At 42.0% G+C, this 21,647-nt stretch overlaps 1 protein-coding gene across 1 annotated transcript; it reads left to right on the forward strand.

Annotated features, from left to right (window-relative positions):
* The first annotated feature begins 1,583 nt into the window (after positions 1–1,583).
* On the forward strand, positions 1,584–2,456 carry LOC142317543 (E3 SUMO-protein ligase ZBED1-like). Its single transcript, XM_075354102.1, has one exon. The coding sequence runs from the start codon at positions 1,584–1,586 to the stop codon at positions 2,454–2,456; it is 873 nt and encodes a 290-aa protein (XP_075210217.1).
* Positions 2,457–21,647: the final 19,191 nt, after the last annotated feature.

A 21,647-nucleotide genomic window follows, 5' to 3' on the forward strand; every position in this document is an offset into this window, starting at 1 on the left:
CGAATGAACATTTTACGTTAATGGAAAAGTAGGAATGGACGATATACATCGATGTTTTAAAAATACTCGATGTATAGTAACGATGCATCGAATCAAACCGATGTATTGTTTAGTTTTAAACATAGAGTATACATCGATGTTTTTTTTTCGATGCATCGAAAAGGCAAACAATCAAACCTACCCATCTCTCTCTCTTTACGGTTAATAACTATTTTTTTGTCTTTTTCAATTACATTATTTAGCACTCGTAAGGTGTTTCGTCAAAAAGTGGTATCACTGGTTGAAAAGGCAGCCAATATTATAGAGAGGTGAGTGCAACCAACCCATAAAAAATATAAATGCAAATGGCCGACTGAATTGACCCGCCGTCTCTCTTACTTAAAGTTAGTTGCAGTCTCTGACTTCAAAAATCGTATTATTTTAATTTTTATATTAATTAATTACCTACTCAGCTTGATTCAGAATTCATTTTAAAATTTGCTGTGTCGTGTTAGCAATAATATTTATAAATCGAAGTGTTAAACTGAACAACACGTTATATGTAGTTATATGAAGTGCGTGCATCTAAATAATATATAAGTAACAATTTTCGAGATTTCCGTAAAAGCATGATTGTAAATTAAACAAAAATTCCGTAGCTAATAAGTTATACCGTACCTATTTAAGTAAAACATTACATCGCGTTTTAGTCTTCCAGGTTAGAAATATAAAAATATTTTTCATATTAATCTGTCTAATCTAAGTAATCATGTAAATGCCCAATTATTTACTTTAAAGGGAGTAATTATTTATCATAACAAATGATACTTACCGTAATCGATACATTTTTATTAGATAAACCAAAGTTAATAACGAATCATATCACTAGTGATTCCATGTTATCGATTTTTTTTTAATTGAAAATACATTCCTTTTTTATCTATTTCAGAATATAATGGCGCCTAAAAAGAAAAGTTTAGTCTGGAAGTTTTACGACAGAATTGATGACAATAAATCTAAATGTAAGTTGTCAAAAAGTTATCAAGTGTACTGGAAATACAACAAACTTATTTGGGCATATTCGTAATGTCCACAAAGCTGCTTACATTGAAATTGTTCCGTTTCAAAGGACTACATCGGAGAAAGAAAGTATCACGCAATCAGTTCTAGAACCAGCTGCTTCAAGTTCCAATGAGAGACCTTGCATTGGTATTGTTGATGAACTTAAATCAGTTCAATCTGATTCCGAAACCGTTATTCCTTCGATGAGTAGTTCTCAAAGCACGTCAAAACCGTTGGATAAAGCTTTAGATTCTGACTCGGAAGTAATCCCTAAAAAACATCAAAAATCTATCAAGACCAGTTTTCAAGAAATCTCCTCTTATTCAGAATCCAGCATGAAAACAAGAAAACTTAACAATTGTTTGTTATATATGATTTGTAAAGATCACCAGCCTTTCTCAATAGTCGAGAATGAAGGTTTCAAAAATCTTATGAAAGCAGTTGCTCCTCAATATAAAATACCAAGTAGAACAAGTCTAAGACGATAGTTGGATAATAAATATGAGGTTGTTTCAGAAACTTTTAAAAAGAAATTGTCTTCGATGGAAGACTTAACCTTGACGACAGATATTTGGTCTGATACATTAAATATGAAAAGTTTAATAGGCGTAACTGTTCATTTTGGAATAGAAATTGAACTCATTTCAGTTACTCTTGGCGTGTACGAACTCGATGAAAGACATACGTCACAATTTATTTCTGAAATGCTTTTAAAAACTTGTGCAGAATGGGGTATTAAAAAAGATAATGTGACGGCTGTTGTAACCGATAATGCTGCCAATATGGTGAAAGCTGTAGAATTGACGTTTGGTAAGAAGAAACACATTCCATGTTTGGCTCATACGTTAAATTTGGTGGCTGAGGGCACAATGGCATATACTGAGTGGCAAAAAATTGTTACTAAAATTAAAGCAATTGTGACCTGGTTCAAACAAAGTTGCGTTGCTAGTGACGAATTGCGCAAAGCTACTTCTACTGAGACTAAACTTATACAAAGCGTACAGACGCGCTGGAATAGTACTTACTACATGGTACAAAGATTTTTAGAACTGCGGAGTGTCATAAATGATATTCTTTTTCGACACGTCACCGCACCCCCAATGCTCAGCAGTTCAGAAATATCCATTGCCTCATCCGTCCTCCTGATATTGCGGCCTTTGGAGGTAGCCACAAAAGAAATTTCTGCAGATAAATATTGCACAACCAGCAAAATTATACCTTTAGTCCGCTGCATATTTTCCAAAATTACTTCAGCAGGTGTCGCAGGAGAACCTGTGGCACGAGAAGTGCAAAAACTGGTTCTGCAAGAAATTACGAAAAGAATGGGTTCCATTGAACATGTAACTCCTCTTGCTATAGCAAACATTTTAGACCCACGTTTTAAAAAAATTCACTTTAACGACGCAATAGCTTGAAGCAATGCTGTATCGAAAATCAAAGATTTAATGAAGATTCATTTGCGTCAAATTGAAGAAATCGAGTCAGACTCGGATAAGTCTGATAAAAGTGAAGAGACATTTTCATTATGGAGTGATCCTAACAAACTGGTACATCGCAATTGGAAGAATAAATCTGAAGATAGCTTGTCGGATGAACTTTCAGTTTATCTGACAAGTCCTGTTGGAAGACTTAACGACAATCCTCTAAAAATTTGGAAAGACTACAAAATAGTTTCCAATATTGCATAAAATTGCCTTTAAATATCTAACAATGATGGGCACATCAGTGCCATTAGAGAGACTGTTTTCGCAAGCGGCGCAGGTAATGACTCAACAAAGGAATAGATTAAAGGGTAAAATTTTGTTTTTACAAAGTATAGATAAAAATTATTGGGATATATATTAAAAATAAATGTAAAGGTAATAAAGTTATTTTAATAGATGCTTGCTTTTTATTTCTAAACCACATACATATTTAACTTATAGAAAAACAATCGATGTATTTTTTGATATATCGATGCAACAATCCGATGCATTCAATCGAAAAAACATCGATGTTTTTTTTTAATGTCCATCACTATGGAAAAGTAAACACTGATAATGTAAGTACCTGGGGATAAAACAATTCTCGTGAAATATTGCAGTGAACCACACTCCCCAAAACTGAATGTTTTCTGTGCCGTGTCCCAACGGCGACTGTCTGGAATGAACTATATTGATATGCTACAACTATGGCTTTCCTCAACTGCAATACGAACACAGAACTTTATTTGGGAACAAGATAGTGCGCCTCCTCACTGTACGTGAGTGGTTGAATGACATTCTCTCGGACCGCTGCATTGGTCGCAGAGGACCAGATGATAGGGCTTGTTTGCTTCTCCTCCATGTTCGTACAATGTGACCCCGTGCGATTTTCTTTGGTGGTTTATAAAGGATTAAGCGCATGTGATACCATTACCAGCTGAACTACCCAACTTAAGGCAACCGATTAAAGCAACAAAAGTGTTGATTACCTATAATGAATGGGATAATCTCCCTTATCGGCTGCATGTGTTCCGTGTGAAGAATGGTGGTGCTCAGATTGAACACAAAGGAAAAACCGTTTTAGTAGCTCTTTCATGTATAAGTTATCAATGTAAGTAAAACTTAATAAATATTACATAACTATAAAACACCGGTATCTGTTTTGAAACACTCGGCATTATGGTACATTTTAAAGAATTCCGATGACCTCGCGTCGGGCGGTTCCTCATTCATATTCTCCATTAAATGAAGTGATGGAGGAGATTGAAGTTTGGGATGTCGTAGATGACATCCCAGAAGAGGTGAATGTGAGGGCTCCCTTAACAGGGAGCTTATTAAATGGCTTACCGCCAACTGTATTTACTTCTACCCGTATAAGTAAAGCTTTAGGAACTGAAACTTTTAAAGGGGGCCCCACTGTTGGTTCCGCTTATTGCAGCTACCGACTTTCTGTTTGTTTTAGTCAGCTCAAAAATAGTGGCTGTAAGTGAAGCAACTTGAGTCAGATAACATCTGAACAAATCTTTTAGGTGCTGATTACCTACATTTGTAGGAGCAGCAAAAGATTCATCTTCTGAATCTCGGAAAGATAGCTTCTGCTCTGCAGAGATTCTGAGAATTGCTCTTTCTTCTTTAAGTTGGGCAATCTCGGAAACGGACTGTATGTGAACAATTGCAATTCGCACATCTTACACCATGGCAGTTTGTATCTGTGGCCTTCCTGAGTACATCGAGCACAGATCCGTTTTCGAGTAAGATGTTGTAGTTTGAACATATTCTTGGCATCCGAAAAATCGCTATGGGTTGGGTATGAATGGTCGTACTCGAACTAAAAGATAACCACCAATTTTTATTTTTTTTTCCGGTGGGACTAGAAGGTTGAACGTCAGTATAAGAGATGGTGCTGGTTCTTCTATTCCGTTCTGCCTTTTCACTACACGCTTCACTTCTACAACACCTTGAGCACACAGCTCATCAGTTATTTCAGTGACATCTACAGCCATAAGATCTCGACAAAAAATTACTCTGAGACTCGTATTTAGGGTTTTGTGGCACTTATTTTTATACGATCGACTCTGCTCATCATTGAATGTTTCAATCAGAATCGATCCATCACGTAATTTTCTGATGTTCTTCGGGGAACCACTTGCACCTGTTGTAGTTTTGTTTATTAAGAAAGGTGAAACCTGTTGGAGGGAGCCACCTTTTTGACTATTTTGGAGAACATCGAATGTAATAATTTTAGAATTCAAGTCTAATGATTCGCAGTTTTCTTCAGTTGGACTTTCACCCTCGTCAGAGAAGACTGACCGATGCCTCTTCACATAACCATGTTTGGTGTTTTCAGATGGACCATCATAATATGTATAATTGGAACTGAAATTTTGTTCCCACGAGAACCGGCAAAAAAACTACCATTCCAGCAGAGCGCACGCGTACTGAGATAGAGCAAAATACAACTGGATTTTCCCTGGTGCCCAGAGGACATCGTTCGACTCCCTACGTAGAGCCATTCACCCATCGGCACAATAGTTCCCACCTTGTGTTGCAGTTGTTTTTCGTTAACATGTCGCAACACCACCGATTGTAAATTAAGAAATATCAGTGTAGGATGTTGTGCAAGGGTATATATTGTAATTTGTGTAAGTGTTCTTGATGTAGTATATGCGTATAGTGTAAAGTGTTGTGCAGCTCAGTGTGTAATGAGAAAAAAATGCAGACTAGACCCGTGGGGACGCCAACACCCAGTCTTAAAGAATAAGTTGGAGTTGAACTCGTGTCGCTGAAGCAGCTGGTATATCGCTAACTCCTTTCAACAACGTCATATCTCAAAAATGAGCGATTTTTAGTTATGACTGTTTCTAGAATGCCTGGAAGGAGAAGTATTTTCTTGTAAGATCGTCATAGGTGTAACTCAATATGCAGCCTCTAGAGAGCGAAAGTGTCGTTTTTGCTTTTCATTTGTCTTCACATGTGTTCTTTTCAAGACCGTCACAATTCAGTTGCTGTTGAACCATTGGCCAGTATTCACCTGTGAGATTTAGTGCAAGAGTGAATTATTTGGTGATACGACATTATTGTACACAAGGTAAGTGCATTTTGTATCCTCAGTTTTTAAGCAAGAACATATTATTCTGTTTTATGTCAGTATAGCAAGAAAAACGAATGGCGTCCTACCATGTTTTATTTTTATTTATGACGTTCTTGCATGGTAAATGAGATACGTCGATTGTACTATTTCAACTTTTGACGTTTTGACGATGAAAATTTTTTCCTTAGACCACATGGCGTTTGGATTATTTGGTTCTATGACACTATTGTACCAAAAATTTGACTCCTACATAATAAAATGTGTAGTTTCATTTCGGATTATGTCATTATTGTCAATGAAGCTATCCAATGTTTACAAGTTACGACAGGTTGCATCATCCTTCTGTCTGTCCCTTCGGACGTGGTTTGCGTGGACTGCATTATGGTTTCTCTTAACTTCCTTCATCTGCAGATCCTATCATGATAGGAGCGCTTGCAACCACGTTTCATACAGTAACTTAAGACGGGTCACCCTGCTAGTCATTGTAATTATGAATAAATAAGCCAGTAGAGGTAAAAAAAAGGCTTTTCTTCGGTCTATGATTCTTATTGGAACCTAGGGGATATTGCCAAACAAAGGGAATTCATCAATAGCTGCACTGCTGAAATTAAACCTAAATATCGTTATGTACGTGAAGGGGGCACAAGGCCCAGAAGGAATAATAATTCAGCGTTCTATTTTAATATTGGTGACAGGCGCATTCGCGTTTGTAAGATGTTTTTTAGAAATACATTAGATATCAATGACCGTCCTATTCGCACTGTATTTGAGAAGAAAAATAAAGTGGCCGGTGCCGTGATGGCTGACGATAGACGAGGAAAGCATGGCAATCAGCCCAAGATGGACGAAGCAATCAGAACAAGAATCATAGAACATATAAACAGAATTCCTAAAATCGAGAGTCACTACACACGCAGAAATACTACGAAGCACTACATTGAAGGGGGCAGAACCATAACTGGCATTTACTCGGACTACCTGAACGATTGCAAAAAAGATAACGTTGTGTCCTGTAATTTCAATTACTTCTATCATGTTTTCACTAACGACTTCAATTTAAGTTTTTTCCAGCCCAAAAAAGATCAATGCGAAACATGTGTTGCTTATGAGAATGCGCCAGAGGCCGAGAAAGCTAATTTGAAGGCAAAGTACGATCAGCACTTGGTAGAAAAAGAGCTATCAAGGAAAGAGAAGGAAAATGACAAGCAGACACTAATGGGTAAAGCCTTATTATCAGTTTACGATTTACAAGCTGTCATGCCATTGCCAAAAGGCGATTGTTCTGCCTTTTATTATTTTTCCAAATTGAATGTCCTAAACTTCACAATTTGCGATCTTCATAAAAAAACAACCGAATGTTATGTTTGGGATGAATCAAACGGGCACCGTGGAGCAAATGAACTAGGTTCGTGTGTTCTAAAATATATAGAGAAGAATATTGGAATATATAAGGATGCAATTTTTTATTCGGATAATTGTAGCGGTCAGCAAAAGAATCAGTTCATGTTAGCCGCCTATATTTATGCTCTCCATAAATACGGCCTTAACTCAATCACTCACAAATTTCTTATCAAAGGGCATACACAAAATGAAGGTGATTCTGTCCACTCTTTGATTGAGAGGAAAATTAAGCAAGCCCTTAAAAGTGGCCCAATTTATACCCCCGAAGGTATCATTTCTTTGATCAGAACAGCAAGAAGAACTGGGGAACCATTTTATGTTAATGAACTATCCTATGAAGACTTTTTTGATTTGAAACGTTTAGCGTCTGATATTGGACCTGTGCGTATCATCAAAAATACAAAAAATGAGCCTGTTAAATTTACAGAAATAAAAGTTATGCGAGTTCAATACAATTATCCGAATTCACTTTTTTATAAGATTTCGTTTGAGGAGTCAGACTTTATGGAGGCTGTTATTATCAGGAAAAATAAGCCTTTCAATGTCACGTTACAACCTGCCTTCACTGAAAGAGTTAAGATTTCTGATGCCAAAAAAACAGACCTAATAGCACTCATTGAAAAGAATTTAATTCCAAAAGTTTACAAAAGGTTCTATGAAAATCTTTGAACTTGAACCTACACCTGTTTATTTCAGTATTATTCAATATTATAAGTTTTATATTTCTATAACAATGTAGTTTATACTTTTGTACTTTGTTGTATTGTCCATGTACTAGATTTGTAATTTTTTCCCGAGTGCATCTGGTATTGTTCTAAGAAAATAAAAGATTTATCTCTACCAAAGTTTTATCAGAATAAATAGAAACCTGTGCCTTTCCCACATCCTTTCTATTTCATCCCATGAGGTAGATATAATAAAAGTTATAATCTACGCAGGATGTGAAAAGATGACCAGATTCTCCGTACAAGTGTTTATTTAATGCTAAGCGAGGTCACCTTTACCTTCACTTCTCGGCCTGTACTCCGCTGTCACTCATCCCTGAGCCCTGAAGATGAGGCCTTAGTGCCTTGAAAGTGCTTTATGTTAAATAAACACTTGTACGGAGAATCTGGTCATCCTTTCCCATCCTGCATGTCGAACTCCGTTAGCAGCATAATCAACAAAGTTATAATCTATTCTTTGCTTAGTAATTTCCAACTGCCTCTCTGAAATATAATTATCCTTGCAACAACGACGTCGTTCAAGTTACTTCAATGCCAGACTTCGAAATTGTTCTTTTTAAGTGACAATAACGACATATTTTGACTTACTCCAAGCACCATTCATTTAATTTAGATGAAGAACGTCATAAATCAAAAGGTGTTTTTTAAAATTTAAATTTTTTTAACATCTTCTTCAAAAAGGGGAAAAAATCAGGGCATAACTACACTGTTTTGCTGCATATGAAAATGGTCAATTGTTTGCTCAAAATTTATTTTTAATAAGTTTTATTCTATTTTGAAACTTTAAAATCGCTCTTCTGAAAAATGACAAATTTTGAGATATGACGTTATTGAAAGGAGTGAGCGATATATGCTAAGGTGTTTGTTTTCAGTGGTTTTTTCTTGGTGTATTGTTTTAAATATGTGTGCATCGTATAGCTGTTATGTTTATGTTTAATTTAATGTATAAATTGTGAAAATCGGACCGTTAGTTGCCGAGCTATTAATTGTTTTGTGTTTTGGTGGTCGACCACGTGGCGGCAAAACTGTGGTACGCTGTATTTTATTTAAAATTAGGGTTAGGTGATTAAAAACTATATATATTTATTTGTACTATATATAGTAATTAGTTTCAGGAGGTAGAACAGTGATTTTTTGTGTATAAAATTAGTTATAAGCATTTTTAGTATAGTTTTCTAACCTATTTTAGCACGTGGCGATAAAAAGGAAGCGGTGGTAGCAGGGCTGCCAACGTGATTTTTATTGGTTAGCGAACTCTTGCTAGCGGACAAGTGGCTGCTGCTCTCTGGTGGCAAAGAAAGACAGTTCTTAGGTTAATTTTTTAAAAAAACTTTTCTATCATCGTAGTCTATAGTTTTACGTATCGTTGCTCGTCGGGCAATTTTTGAATAGTGAATTAAGACTTCGATTATTTTTTGATTTTTTATATTTTAAGTGTGTGTGAGTGAGTCGTTCTAAGGAACTGCCTATCATTGTGATAGAAAAAATTTCGGAAAAAAACTTGAAAATTTCTCTAAGTGTTATAGGGAAACAAAGTGTATATAGGGAAACAAAGGTTTCCTTATATCTTCGGCTAGGGGCCATCTAGCCCCAAACCCTTTCGGATCTATCCGGATCCCCCCCCCGCCCCGACCCCCCTACCAAGTTTCGCGGGGAGCATTTTTGTCACCCCCCGGACCAAAAAATTTTTTTCTGCCCCTCTCCCCCAAAAAGTTTTCCCTTCTCATACAGAACATTTTACTTCCCCACACTTTTTTTCTCCCTCCTTCGGTTCGCCCGCTAGAGGCATTTCTTCCCTTACCTTACACATTCTTCCTATTGTTTAACGTTATTTCCTGTTTTTGAAGGCACTATGCCAAGAAAACGTGTCAGCAGTGCGGGTAGTGACGACTCTGCGGAGGAAGGAGCGCGGGCGTCACACCCAGACTTGCTTGACCTCAGGAATGAGGTCAACAGGTTGTTGGCGTTGGTCAGGGACAACACCAACACCAAAAGAGAGATAAAGGAGGCTATCTGGATCCTGGACAAGCAGGTCGATTCGGTGATGGACAGAGTGGATGGCCTGCAGATCCCGGTCACCAGGGACTTCGGAGTCCAGACGGAGCCGGAGCCAATCACCGATAACAACACCAACACCATGGAGGTTTCGGAGTCTGTAGGGGAGCTGATCAGAGGACAGCTGGAATCGGGGGTGGATACAGAGTCGCTCCCGGACCTGATCTCCCAGAAATGGCCCGGGGACTGCTTCAGGTTCACCTAGATGACGGAGGGACTGCCGGAAGAAGAGGATGGCAAGACGGTGGCCATGATCCTGGACCTTCGCGGAGATAAGAAAGGAGTCTTCGCGCGCAAAGTTTGCGACAGGGCCCCCAGGATCTGCAAGATGCTGAACGACGGGAAGGTCGTAGCAGGGAGTGTGCTGCGGGACTCCGTTGGGGCGGATTTCTTGCTCGGGGGAGCAACTGAGACTCCGGGTGAGACGTTTGTCTTGGCGGTGGATTCTGGGGCCCCGGAAAAGGAGACGGCTCGCCATGTAGTGGACGGCCTGAGCCGAATCGAGAGCGTTGCAGGAGCAGCGATCCCGGTGGCTACGGTGGCAGGGAAAGTGTCAGTAGCGTGCGGAGGCTCCAGGAATATCTGGCGAGAAGAGATGGGGCCAAACGGTCCACATATGTGACCAGGGAGGAGCCTGGAAAAAAGAGGATGGCGAAGCCAGTGACGCCGACCAGGACAGTGGTCGTTCAGAAGGAGGGGCTGTCATACGCGCAGCTGCTCAGAGAGGTCAAGGCGGGGACCGGCGAGGAGCTTGCGGGGGCGGTTGTCTCCGCAAAGAAAGGCAGAGGAGATGGTCTTGAGATCAAGATCATCGATACGGCGGGTGAGGCGAAGGCCCTCTCCGAGCGCATCCAGGGGCGTCTCCAGGGGGTAAGGATTTCCCCGGGAGGACGCGGAGACCGGCCCATGCAGGTGAATGTAAAAGGTTTAGACTGCGAGGTGACGAAGGAGGAGTTGCTTCAGGCAGTGAAAGAAGCGCTGCCTGCAGAAGATCACTGGGCAACTCGTGTGACCTCACTGCGGCCGGCGTATGGGCAGGCGCAGAATGCTACGGTGGTCCTTGCTAGAAGAGCAGCTGAGGCGTTGGTCGCCAAGGACAGGTTGCGGATCGGGTGGCAGTCGTGCCGCGTGTTCCTGTGGGAGGCAGAGCCACGGTGCTACCGATGTGGGGAACATGGGCACAGGGCGGCTACATGCAAGGGGCCGGATAGGTCCAAGTCCTGCTTTAACTGTGGAGGAGCGGGCCACCTTCGGAGGGACTGTAGAGAGCAGCCGAATTGCGGCAAGTGCGGCCAGGTTGGCCACCGCTTCGGCAGCCAACTTTGTAGTGGAGCAACAGCTGCAAAATGAAGCTGCTCTATATAAACGCCAACAGGAGCGGCCTGGTCCATGACCTCCTGTGGAGAGCCGCGTCGCAAGATGGTGCTGACTTCGCCCTGGTGGCGGAGCCTAATGTACGAGTGGTCAGGGACAACGACTGGCTGACCGATCGAAGAGAGGACGCAGCATTGAAGGACCTCACGGGAAAGTACGCAATCTCCGAACGCCATCCAGGAGACGGGTTCGTCAGGGTAAAGGCGGGGGAGATTTACATCTACTGTTGTTATATCTCCCCTAACTCTACGTGGGACAACTACATGGCGTTCCTTGACGAACTCGGGGAAGATCTACGCCGGGCTGGGGTTCCCGCTCTGGTTGTGGGGGACTTCAGTGCAAAGAATGCGGAAGTAGGTGGGAACATCACGAACGAGCGAGGAGAAGAGTTAGCGGGTCTGACCGCCTCGCTCGGATTGGTCAGTCTGAACGACGACACCCCCACCTTCTGGAGGGGTGACAGAGGATCGGTCCTTGACCACGTCTACGTGTCAGAAGCGGCGATTACACGAGTTCTGCAATGCAAGGTGATGGAGGCAGAACTCGGCAGCGACCACAGGGGGATATGGATCGAGCTGGGTGGCCCGAGACCAGTGGAGCGGCAGGCGACGTTGTTTGTCAATGAAACGCATTTACCAGGGCTCCGGAGGCAGCTTGCGGATCGCTTCGCAGAGCGTTACCCACGACAACCGGAGGAGCTGGCGGAGGCGGTTCAGCAAGGCTGCGCGACGGCGTTTAGAGTGAAAGGAACACCTAGAAGGCGAGACCGCTGCGATCGGCGAGATTAGGGCGAATGTTCAGCGTCTGCGGCGTCGCCTTAATAGAGGCCGAGCGAGAGAGAGGGACAACATCGACGAGTTGGCGCGTGACCTACGACTAGAGAGGAATCGTCTGAAGAGGGAGATCCGGAAGGAGAAGGGCGAGGCTTGGAGGAGACTCCTCGACCAGCTTCAAGACGACCCTTGGGGGCAGGCCTACAAGCTTGTCACCAAGAGGCTGCCGATCATAGCCAGCGACATGATCGGTGGCATCGTCGACTCGCTCTTCCCTGGTTTACCAGAGGTGGAGTGGCGAGTGGCGCCGATGGAAGACATCAGACGGATCTCTCTCCCAGAGCTTCAGGGAGCCGCTGCAAGGATTAACATCAGGAAGAGCCCGGGCCCGGATGAGGTGCCGGGAGCAGTGGCTCGAATGGTGGTTGAGGCGTTCCCGTTGTTGGTGCTGGACTGCATGAACAGTGCCTTCTTACGCCCCGTAAGAAGGCCGCCACGTCTTTCCGGCGTGTTTTTTTTTTTTTTTTTTTTTTTTTTTAAGGGCGAAAAACGGTTGAACGTTATCATCGCCCGGAAAATAAATAAATAGATAAATAAATACATAAATAAATAAATAAAAATAATTTTAGGTTTTTAGATAAAATTAAAACTTAAAACTACTATCACAGAAACAAAATCCGGAATGGGTGTAAAAGGCCCATTCTCGGATAACAAAAACACTAATATGTAACTTAAAACTCTGTTAAAAACTATCACATTAAAAATAAATAAAACTTAAAGCTATGTTAAAACCTATCACATTAAAAATAAATAAAACTTAAAAGTATGTTAAAAACTATCATTAAAAATAAATAAAACTTAAAACTAAAAAAGGAGATAAAACTTAAAACTAATATCACAAAAATCTTATAACTAATATCACAGACGAATTTAAAAAAACATACAAAAAAAAACAAAAAAAAACCGATAGGGAGTGTAAAAGGCTCCCTACTCGGATAACAAAACAATACATAGGACAATACATACAATTACTAAAGAATACATACTTATTAAATTTTTTGCATTAACCCTATACTACGTAAAAATATAAACATGCGGTTTAAAACCTCCTTATCGTCACGCAAGATACCACGGATGTTACTAGGAATTTTAAATTTACGACGCAATGCCGCATAACATATGCAGTCCACGAGTATGTGGCGCACAGTCACGCGGCAGTTGCATCTTGCGCATATTGGTGGTTGTCCTCTTGTAAACAGGTACTCGTGTGTGACTCTCGTGTGTCCTATCCGCAATCGACAGAGTACTACTTCCTCACGCCGGGGTTTTCTGTATGAGGAGTTCCATGGTAACACAGAATCTTTAATCTGACGGAGTTTATTATCAACAGTAGCTGTCCAATCACCTTGCCACCTTGTTCTTAATAATTGTTTTACATAGTTAATGAAATCAGAAGTAGCAACTCGGGTGGTGAAAGGAGGCTGGTTACATGCTTCTTTGGCAGCGGAATCTGCATGTTCATTACCTGGAATCCCTACGTGGCTAGGGACCCAGCAAAAACTTAATTCTGTGTTGCGATTATTCAACTCAGCGATTGCGTTGTAAATTTCAATGACGATAGGATGTTTGGAATAAAAGTTCTTTAAGGCTTGGAGAGCACTACACGAGTCACTGCAAATAAGAATTTTTCTATATTTAGGGTTAATGATGTTTAGAGCCTTATTTATAGCATATAGTTCAGCGGTAAACACACTCGTAATACTGGGGAGACCAAACATATAAGTTCTCTCATTGACAACAAAAGCACACCCAACCGTATCGTTTTGTTTCGATCCATCAGTGTATACAACCGCGTCTGGTTTCGCCTTGGAGAGAACACACTGAAACATCTGCTGAAAGACGATAGATGGTGTTGATTGTTTATTACATGTAGTCAGGTCAAAATTAAAATTTATAAGGCTTATTCTCCATGGAGGATATGAGCAAGGGTACATAGGAAAGAATGACGGTGTGTCAACATTTATATGCTGCAGCAGACGCCAGGTACGGACACCTACAGGTGCAGTACGTCGTGGATGATCCTCATACTTTCCTAGATTAGGATTTTTAAGGACTGACTCAAGAACCGGGTGATTTGGCTGTCCTCTGAGACGAGCAAAATAAGATAATAAGAGCTGGTCTCGTCTATCCCAAAGTGATGGTTCACCACAGTCTACAAGTAAGCTTGCGACAGGACTTGATCTAAACGCGCCTGTAGCAAGCCGAAGGAAAGCATGATGTACACTATCCAGCATTTTAAGCACGGTTTGACGAGCTGATGAGTAGGCCACACAACCGTAATCTAAACGGGAGCGAACAAAGGAATAGTAAAAATGTATCATACATGATCTATCGGCTCCCCACTTGGTGTTAGTAAGTACTCGCATCATATCTAAAATTTTGGAACATTTTGTTTTCAATTCTTTTAAATGTTTGACCCAAGTAAGACGACTATCAAAAATTAAACCTAAAAACTTAACGTAATTAGAGATAGTAATAGTCTCACCGTTCAGAAAAATTTGCGGAATAGAAGGGTTTCGTAGCCGAGAAAAAACTACACATTTTGTTTTTTCGGATGAAAATGTGAAACCAGTAATCCTGGACCAAGCTTCAAGGTGATATATAGTGTTCTGCAGTAGTCTCTCTGCTGTGGGTGCCGAACGGCTTGCAATGTAGATAGCAAAGTCGTCAGCGAATAGAGAGCATGAAACAGGAGCCTGAACACATTTGGTAATATCATTTATGGCTACAGAAAATAAGGTGGCACTTAATACACTACCTTGGGGCACTCCATTCTCTAAGATGACACTATCTGAGAGCGAATCATCTACACGAACACGAGCCGTTCGGTGATTTATGAATCCCCGGATAAAAGCAAGCATATTGCCCTTGATTCCCCATTTTTGGAGAGTGTTAAGAATACCACGTCGCCAGGCTGTATCATACGCCTTTTTTATATCAAAGAAGATAGCGACGAGGTGTTGCCGATTGAGGAAAGCGTTTTGTATGGCTGTTTCTAGTGACACTAAATGGTCAATGGAAGATCGTCCTTGTCGAAAACCACACTGTTCTGGAGATAGAAAGCCATGTTTCTCCAAGTACCATGTAAGTCTGCGGTTTACCATTCTCTCCATTATTTTACACAAAACGCTTGTTAATGAAATAGGGCGATAGCTTGAGGGGTTCTTCTGGTCTTTACCAGGTTTTAGTACTGGTATAATAAATGCTTCTGACCAGCCGGGTGGGAAGACTTGTTCGGAGAATAAACCGTTGAAAATATTCAAAAGTTGATGTAGTGCCGAATTAGGAAGGTGTGAAAGCATGGAAAGGCGAATGTTGTCCGGTCCAGGGGAAGTGTCCCGTGAATTTTTAAGTGCATGTAACAATTCTTTAAATACGAATGGAGTGTTTAATTCACCAACCGAATCACCAATGTTTAACGACAACACCTCCATTTGTATCTTGTACCGTTGAAAATCGTTATTATATGATGAGGTGAGAGACACCGAGCGGAAAGATTTTGCTAGACTATTTGCCACTTCCGAGGATGATGAAAGGAGTTCTCCTTCATCAATAAGACCAAGAATAGGTTGTTTCGGTGATCCGAAGATTGCACGAATTTTCTTCCATACAGTAGACGTGGAAGTAGTGCGTGAGATAGTGCTCACGTATTTCGTCCATGAATTCCTCTTAGCGTCCAAGAATACTCGACGGCACACCGCTCTAGCCCTGCGGTATAAATTTAGATGTTCTGTTGTGGGCCTACGATTAAATTTACGTAGTGCCTGCCGTCGATTCCTAATAGCAATTTTGCATTCATCGTTCCACCATGGAACGAAAGGACGTCTAGGATTACCCGATGTTTGTGGGATATATCTGTTGGCATTCTTAAGTATCATGGACGTAAAAGAAGAATATTGGTCGAGGATGTTCGCTCCATCGTCATACTGAGATTGGAATGCTTTACAGTATCCGTTCCAATCTGCCTTTTCAACAATCCATCTCCGTGGCATTCTTTTAATCTCGCAGTCTACACCGAAACTAATAATAATTGGTCTATGATCACTGCCGTGATAGTCATCACAAATCGACCAATTAAAATGAGGGAGTACATTCGGTGAGCATATGGAAAGATCAAGGTTAGATACAGCACCAGTTGATAAGGACATAAAAGTGTGTGATCCATTATTCAGTAGGCAAAGGTCAAAATCTTGTCTCAATCTGTTTATCATATTTCCTCGAGTGGAGCAGAAGGTTGAGCCCCAGGAAATATGATGGGCATTGAAGTCTCCTACTATTAACGATGGAGATGGTATTTGTGTAAGGAGATTTGAGACGTCTAAAGCACTGAACACAGTGTTCGGTGAGAGATACAGATTGCAGATATGCAATTTGAAGGGAATAGTGACCTTTACTGCAATAGCAGGAATGACAGTGGTTAGTTGAATTCTTGTAGCTGACACCCCATTCTTCATGAAAATCGCTACTCCACCACTCTCCCTACTGTCTACTAGGCAGTCGTATCTCTCGCAGAAGTATCCTCTAAATGTAATTCGGTCATGTTGTAGGAGGTGCGTTTCCTGGAAACACATGATTAGTGGATCATGTGTGTGCGCCAGTACTCTAATATCTTCAATGCGGGACCGAATACCTCTAACATTCCACTGAATAATGTTCATAAGTGTAAAAAGCAAATAAAAAAATAAATTTCGGAAACTAAATAAAAATTAGTTGTACGTGATTCGGTTTTTCTTTTTTGAATTTTTTATTTTAAAGAACTCCGATGCCCTAGGGTCGGGTGGTTCTTCAACCATATCCTCCAGTATATGAGGAGATGGTGGAGGAGATTTATTTGAATGGGATGCTGTAGTTGACATCCCAGAAGAGATAGTTACGTGGGTTCCCTTTATGGGGAGCTTATTAGGTGGCTTACTGCCAGCTGTGATAGTCGCTATTCGTGGCGGTACGATTTTGGGAATAGGAACTTTCGTATGTATCATACTGTTTGATTCACTAGCTGCGATGGAGGACTTTTTATTCATTTTTGTCAGCTCTGAGATAGTGGCTGTAAGTGAAGCTACTTGATCAGATAGCATCTGAACAAGTTTTTTAAGCTCATTGCAGGATCCGCACTGCTGATTATTAGCATTTGTAGGAATTTGTTTAGTTGTAACGGTGGCAAAAGATACGTCTGGTTTAACCAGGTTCCGTGAGTTGTTTATCTTTTTATATTCTCTACGTGCAGCCGGAAAAGATAGTTTTTGCTCCGTACAGATTTTGAGAATTGCCTTTTCTTCTTTAAAAGTTGGGCAATCTCGGGAGCGGGCTGTATGTGAACCACTGCAGTTTGCACATTTTTCACTTTCTTCGCAGTTAGTGTCGTTGTGACCTTCTTTACCACATCGAGCACAGATCTCAGTTTTCGTGCAAGATGTTGTAGTATGACCAAAACCTTGGCATCTGAAACATCGCCGTGGGTTGGGTATGAATGGTCGTACCCGAACCGAGAGGTAACCCACTTTGATCTTTTCTGGTGGAACAGGGAGACTGAATGTTAATATAAGAGACGGTGTCGGTTCTTCTGTTCTGTTCTGGCGTTTCATTATACGTTTCACCTCAACAACATCTTGGTGGCACAGCTCGTCAACTATTTCAGAGATATCTATATCCAGAAGGTCTCTACAAAAAATTACCCCCCGGCTCGTATTTAGCGTTTTGTGGCATTCTGCGCTTATATTTATGCCACCCATACTACGGAGACGTAAGATAGATCGACTCTGCTCATCGTTGAATGTTTCAACCAGAATCGATCCGTCGCGTAATTTCCTGATATTCTTCGGGGAGCCACTTGCACCTGTTATGGTTTTGTTTATTAAAAACGGTGAGACCTTTTGAAGGGAGCCACCTTCCTGACTATTTTTGAGAACAACGAATCTGATATTTTTATATTTTGATTTTAAGAAATTCTGTTCAGTAGGACTTTTATCCTCGTCAGACGAAGCTGATCGAGGTCTCTTCGCAAGACTTAAAATGGTGGTTTTTTCAGATGGACCACCAACCATCATAGTGTTTATTATTGGAACTGAAATTTTGGTCCCACGAGTACCGGCGAAAAATGGACCACTCCAGCAGAGCGCACGCGTACTGGAGCTAGAGCTAAATACAACTGGGTTCGCCCTGGTGCCCAGAGGACATCGTTCGAGACTCACTACGTAGAGCCATTCACCCATCGGCACGATTTGTTCCCACCTTGGGTTACGGTTGCGTTTCGTAAGATGTCGCAACACCACCGAGTGTAAATGTAAGAAATATCAGTGTAGGTTGTTGTTGTGTAATTGTGTATGTGTGTATGTTGTAATTTATGTAGTGTTCTTGGTGTAGTATATGTGTAAAATGTAAAGTATTCCGCAGCTCATTGTATAGTGGGAAGAAAAGCTGCGGAGGCTAGGCCCGTGGGGACGCCAACCCCCAAAGTCTTAAAGAATAAGACTCCCCGTCGGGGACTTTCCGGCGTGTTGGAAGGTCGCGCGACTGGTCCTGTTGGCGAAGCCGGGCCGAGCTCTCGGCGACCCAGGAGCATTCAGGCCAGTGTGCTTGCTTAGCACGCTGGGCAAGGTTTACGAGAGGGTTATCGAGGGCCGGCTGACGGCGGACTCTCCCCCCGTCAGTACGGGTTTAGAAAAGGGAGGTCAACGATCCACGCAGTACGAGAGGTGATGCGTTTCATTGACAATGCTGCGAGCGGGACTTGGCGAACGAGGAGGATTCCGGCCCTAGTGCTGCTCGACGTCCGCAACGCCTTCAACAGCCTTCCTTGGGAGGTCATCGGGCAGGCGTTGGTGGCGAGGGGGATCTCCGGTCAGCTCCAGCATATCTTGCGGGAGTACCTGAGTGACCGGAGAGTGCACGCAGACACTGATGCTGGACAGCGGGAGTTTCAAATGCGGGCAGGGGTTCCGCAAGGATCCGTTTTGGGACCCCTGCTGTGGAACATAGCTTATGACGGAGTGCTGCAGCAACAGTATCTCGAGGGGGTGGAGGTCGTCGGCTTCGCGGATGACCTGGCCCTGCTGATCCAAGGAACAACCGAGAGGGAGGTCGAGAGGATCGGAAACGAGGCGCTGAGAAGAGTTCACCAGTGGATGTCTACTCACGGGCTGTCGATAGCTCCGGAGAAGTCCGAGGCCGTTGTCTTCGCTGGGAGGCGGCCTCTGAGGGAGGTGAGACTGACTATCGATGACCAGGATATACGACGAGCGAAGTACCTTGGGGTCTGGGTGGACAGCAACCGTTCATTCGGGCCCCATGTGGAAGAAGCGGTAGCGAAGGGTGAACGCCTCTTGGCAGCGATCTCATGGCGAATACGGCAGGGCCGACGGAGAAGAAGAGGAAGGTCATCGCGACGACGGTGACCTCGGTACTGCTCTATGCCGCCCCGGTGTGGAGCAGGGCCATGAAGGTGGCTAAGTACCGGAGGAAGCTTGAGTCGATTCATGCTCTTGCGCACGACCTGTGCGTACAGAACGGTCTCCTATGACGCGATCTGTGTCGTCGCGGGGTCCCCACCGATCGACTTATTGGTAGAAGAACGGTGTATGCGGTTCGGTGGGGTCTCCAAGGAAGAGGCGAGGGCACAGATCTTGGAGCGTTGGCAAGAGAGATGGGCGGCGAGTCAGGTAGGCCAATGGACCAGACGCCTGATCCCGGACGTGAGAGCTTGGGTGGGGCGACGACATGGCGAGGTGAACTACAGCCTCACCCAGCTGCTCACGGGTCATGGAGATTTCGGCAGTTACCTGCACAGGTTTAAACGCAGAACATCAGCGGCGTGCAGGTACTGCGACGAAGTGGACACGGTCGAGCACACCTGGCTCGACTGTGTCCGGTGGGACGCCGCAAGGAGAAGGCTGGCGGCGTTCTCACCCGACGACGCGGTCAGGCGGATGATCAAGAGCCGGCAGGAGTGGCAAGAGATGGCGGACCTGGCTCACGCCATAATGGATACGAAGGCCAAGGAGGAGCCCCCTCGGCTGCGTGCACGCCTCTGAGGAGAAATGGTCGGCGTCGCAAGGATGATAGTTTTTAAGTTTTTGGATTAATTTTGTCTGCGTGAATGTTATGAATGATTGAAGACATCAGTGCCATATGGAGCAGAACGGCGCCAAGCAGTGGTATGGTGACGTCTGGATACGGGGCTCAGCCCCGTAACATTAGTGTGAATGATATTGTGAATCGTTGGAATGTGTGAAATTGTAAATATAAATATTATTGTAATTGTATAATTATTGAAATTGTAATTGTAAATATTATTTCATTGTAATATTGTGTGTCATATAGTGCTCATACAGTGCTGGGGGAGCACTGTAATTAAAAAAAAAAAAAAAGCCTCAAAAAATTCTGGAGGCAGGGGATGAATCGTTTTTTTTTTGTTTTTGAGGGCGAAAAACGCTTGTGCGTTATCATCGCCCGGATCCTTTTTTTATATAGAAAATTAAATGTTTTAAAAGTATTCTAAATGATGAATAAAAATTACAACTAATATCGAAGGTAAAAACTAATATAAGATCAAAGTAAATAGAATTTTACAAAGTCCAAGATGGGTGTAAAGGGCCCATTCTTGGATAACAAAAGACTAAAAAAAAACTAAAAACCATAAAAGATTAAATATAAAACTTAAAACTAAAACAACAAAATGAAATAAAACTTAGAACTAACACAAATTATATAATTAAAACTAGGTTAAAAATAAAAATTAAAAAGTTGAAATAAAACATAAAACTAACATTACTAAAATCTTACAACTAATATCACAGACAAACTTTAAAAAATAAAAAAATAAATAAATAAAAAAAACTATATAAAATTTAACAAATTCCGATAAGGCGTGTAAAAGGCTCCAAATCGGATAAAAAAATAAATAAAAAACTCTGAAAAAAATAAACTTATTTAAAAACACTTCTAGCATTAAAAAATATACGCAACGATATTAAATTGTTTGCATTAACCCAGCACTTCGAAGAAATAAAAACAACCGGGCTAAAATTTCATTATCATTGCACAAGACACCACGGATGTTTCTGGGTAGATTAAATTTACGACGCAACGCCGCATAACATATGCAATCCACGAGTATATGGTGCACAGTCATGGGGCACTTGCATCGTGCGCATAGGGGTGCTTGTCCTCTTATCATCAGGTAATCGTGTGTAATCCTCGTGTGTCCTATCCGCAATCGACAAAGGACTACTTCCTCACGCCGAGTTTTTCTGTATGTGTCCCATGGTAACACAGAATCTTTAATCTGTCTGAGTTTATTATCAACGGTAGCCCTCCAGTCACCTTGCCACCACGCTCTCAGTGATTGTTTTACACAATTAATAAAATCAGAGGTAGCAATTCGGTTGGTGAAAGGAGGCTGATTACATGCTTCTTTGGCAGCAGAATCTACATGTTCATTACCTGGAATCCCTACGTGGCTAGGGACCCAGCAAAAACTTAATTCTGTGTTGCGATTATTCAACTCAGCGATTGCGTTATAAATTTCAATGACGATAGGATGTTTAGAATAAAAGTTTTTTAAGGCATGGAGAGCACTACACGAGTCACTGCAAATAAGAATTTTTCTATATTTAGGGTTAATGATGTTTAGAGCCTTATTTATAGCGTATGGTTCAGCGGTAAACAC

This window comes from Lycorma delicatula, chromosome 1 (assembly GCF_047948215.1).
Source record: "Lycorma delicatula isolate Av1 chromosome 1, ASM4794821v1, whole genome shotgun sequence".
Taxonomy (NCBI): Eukaryota; Metazoa; Arthropoda; class Insecta; order Hemiptera; family Fulgoridae; genus Lycorma; species Lycorma delicatula.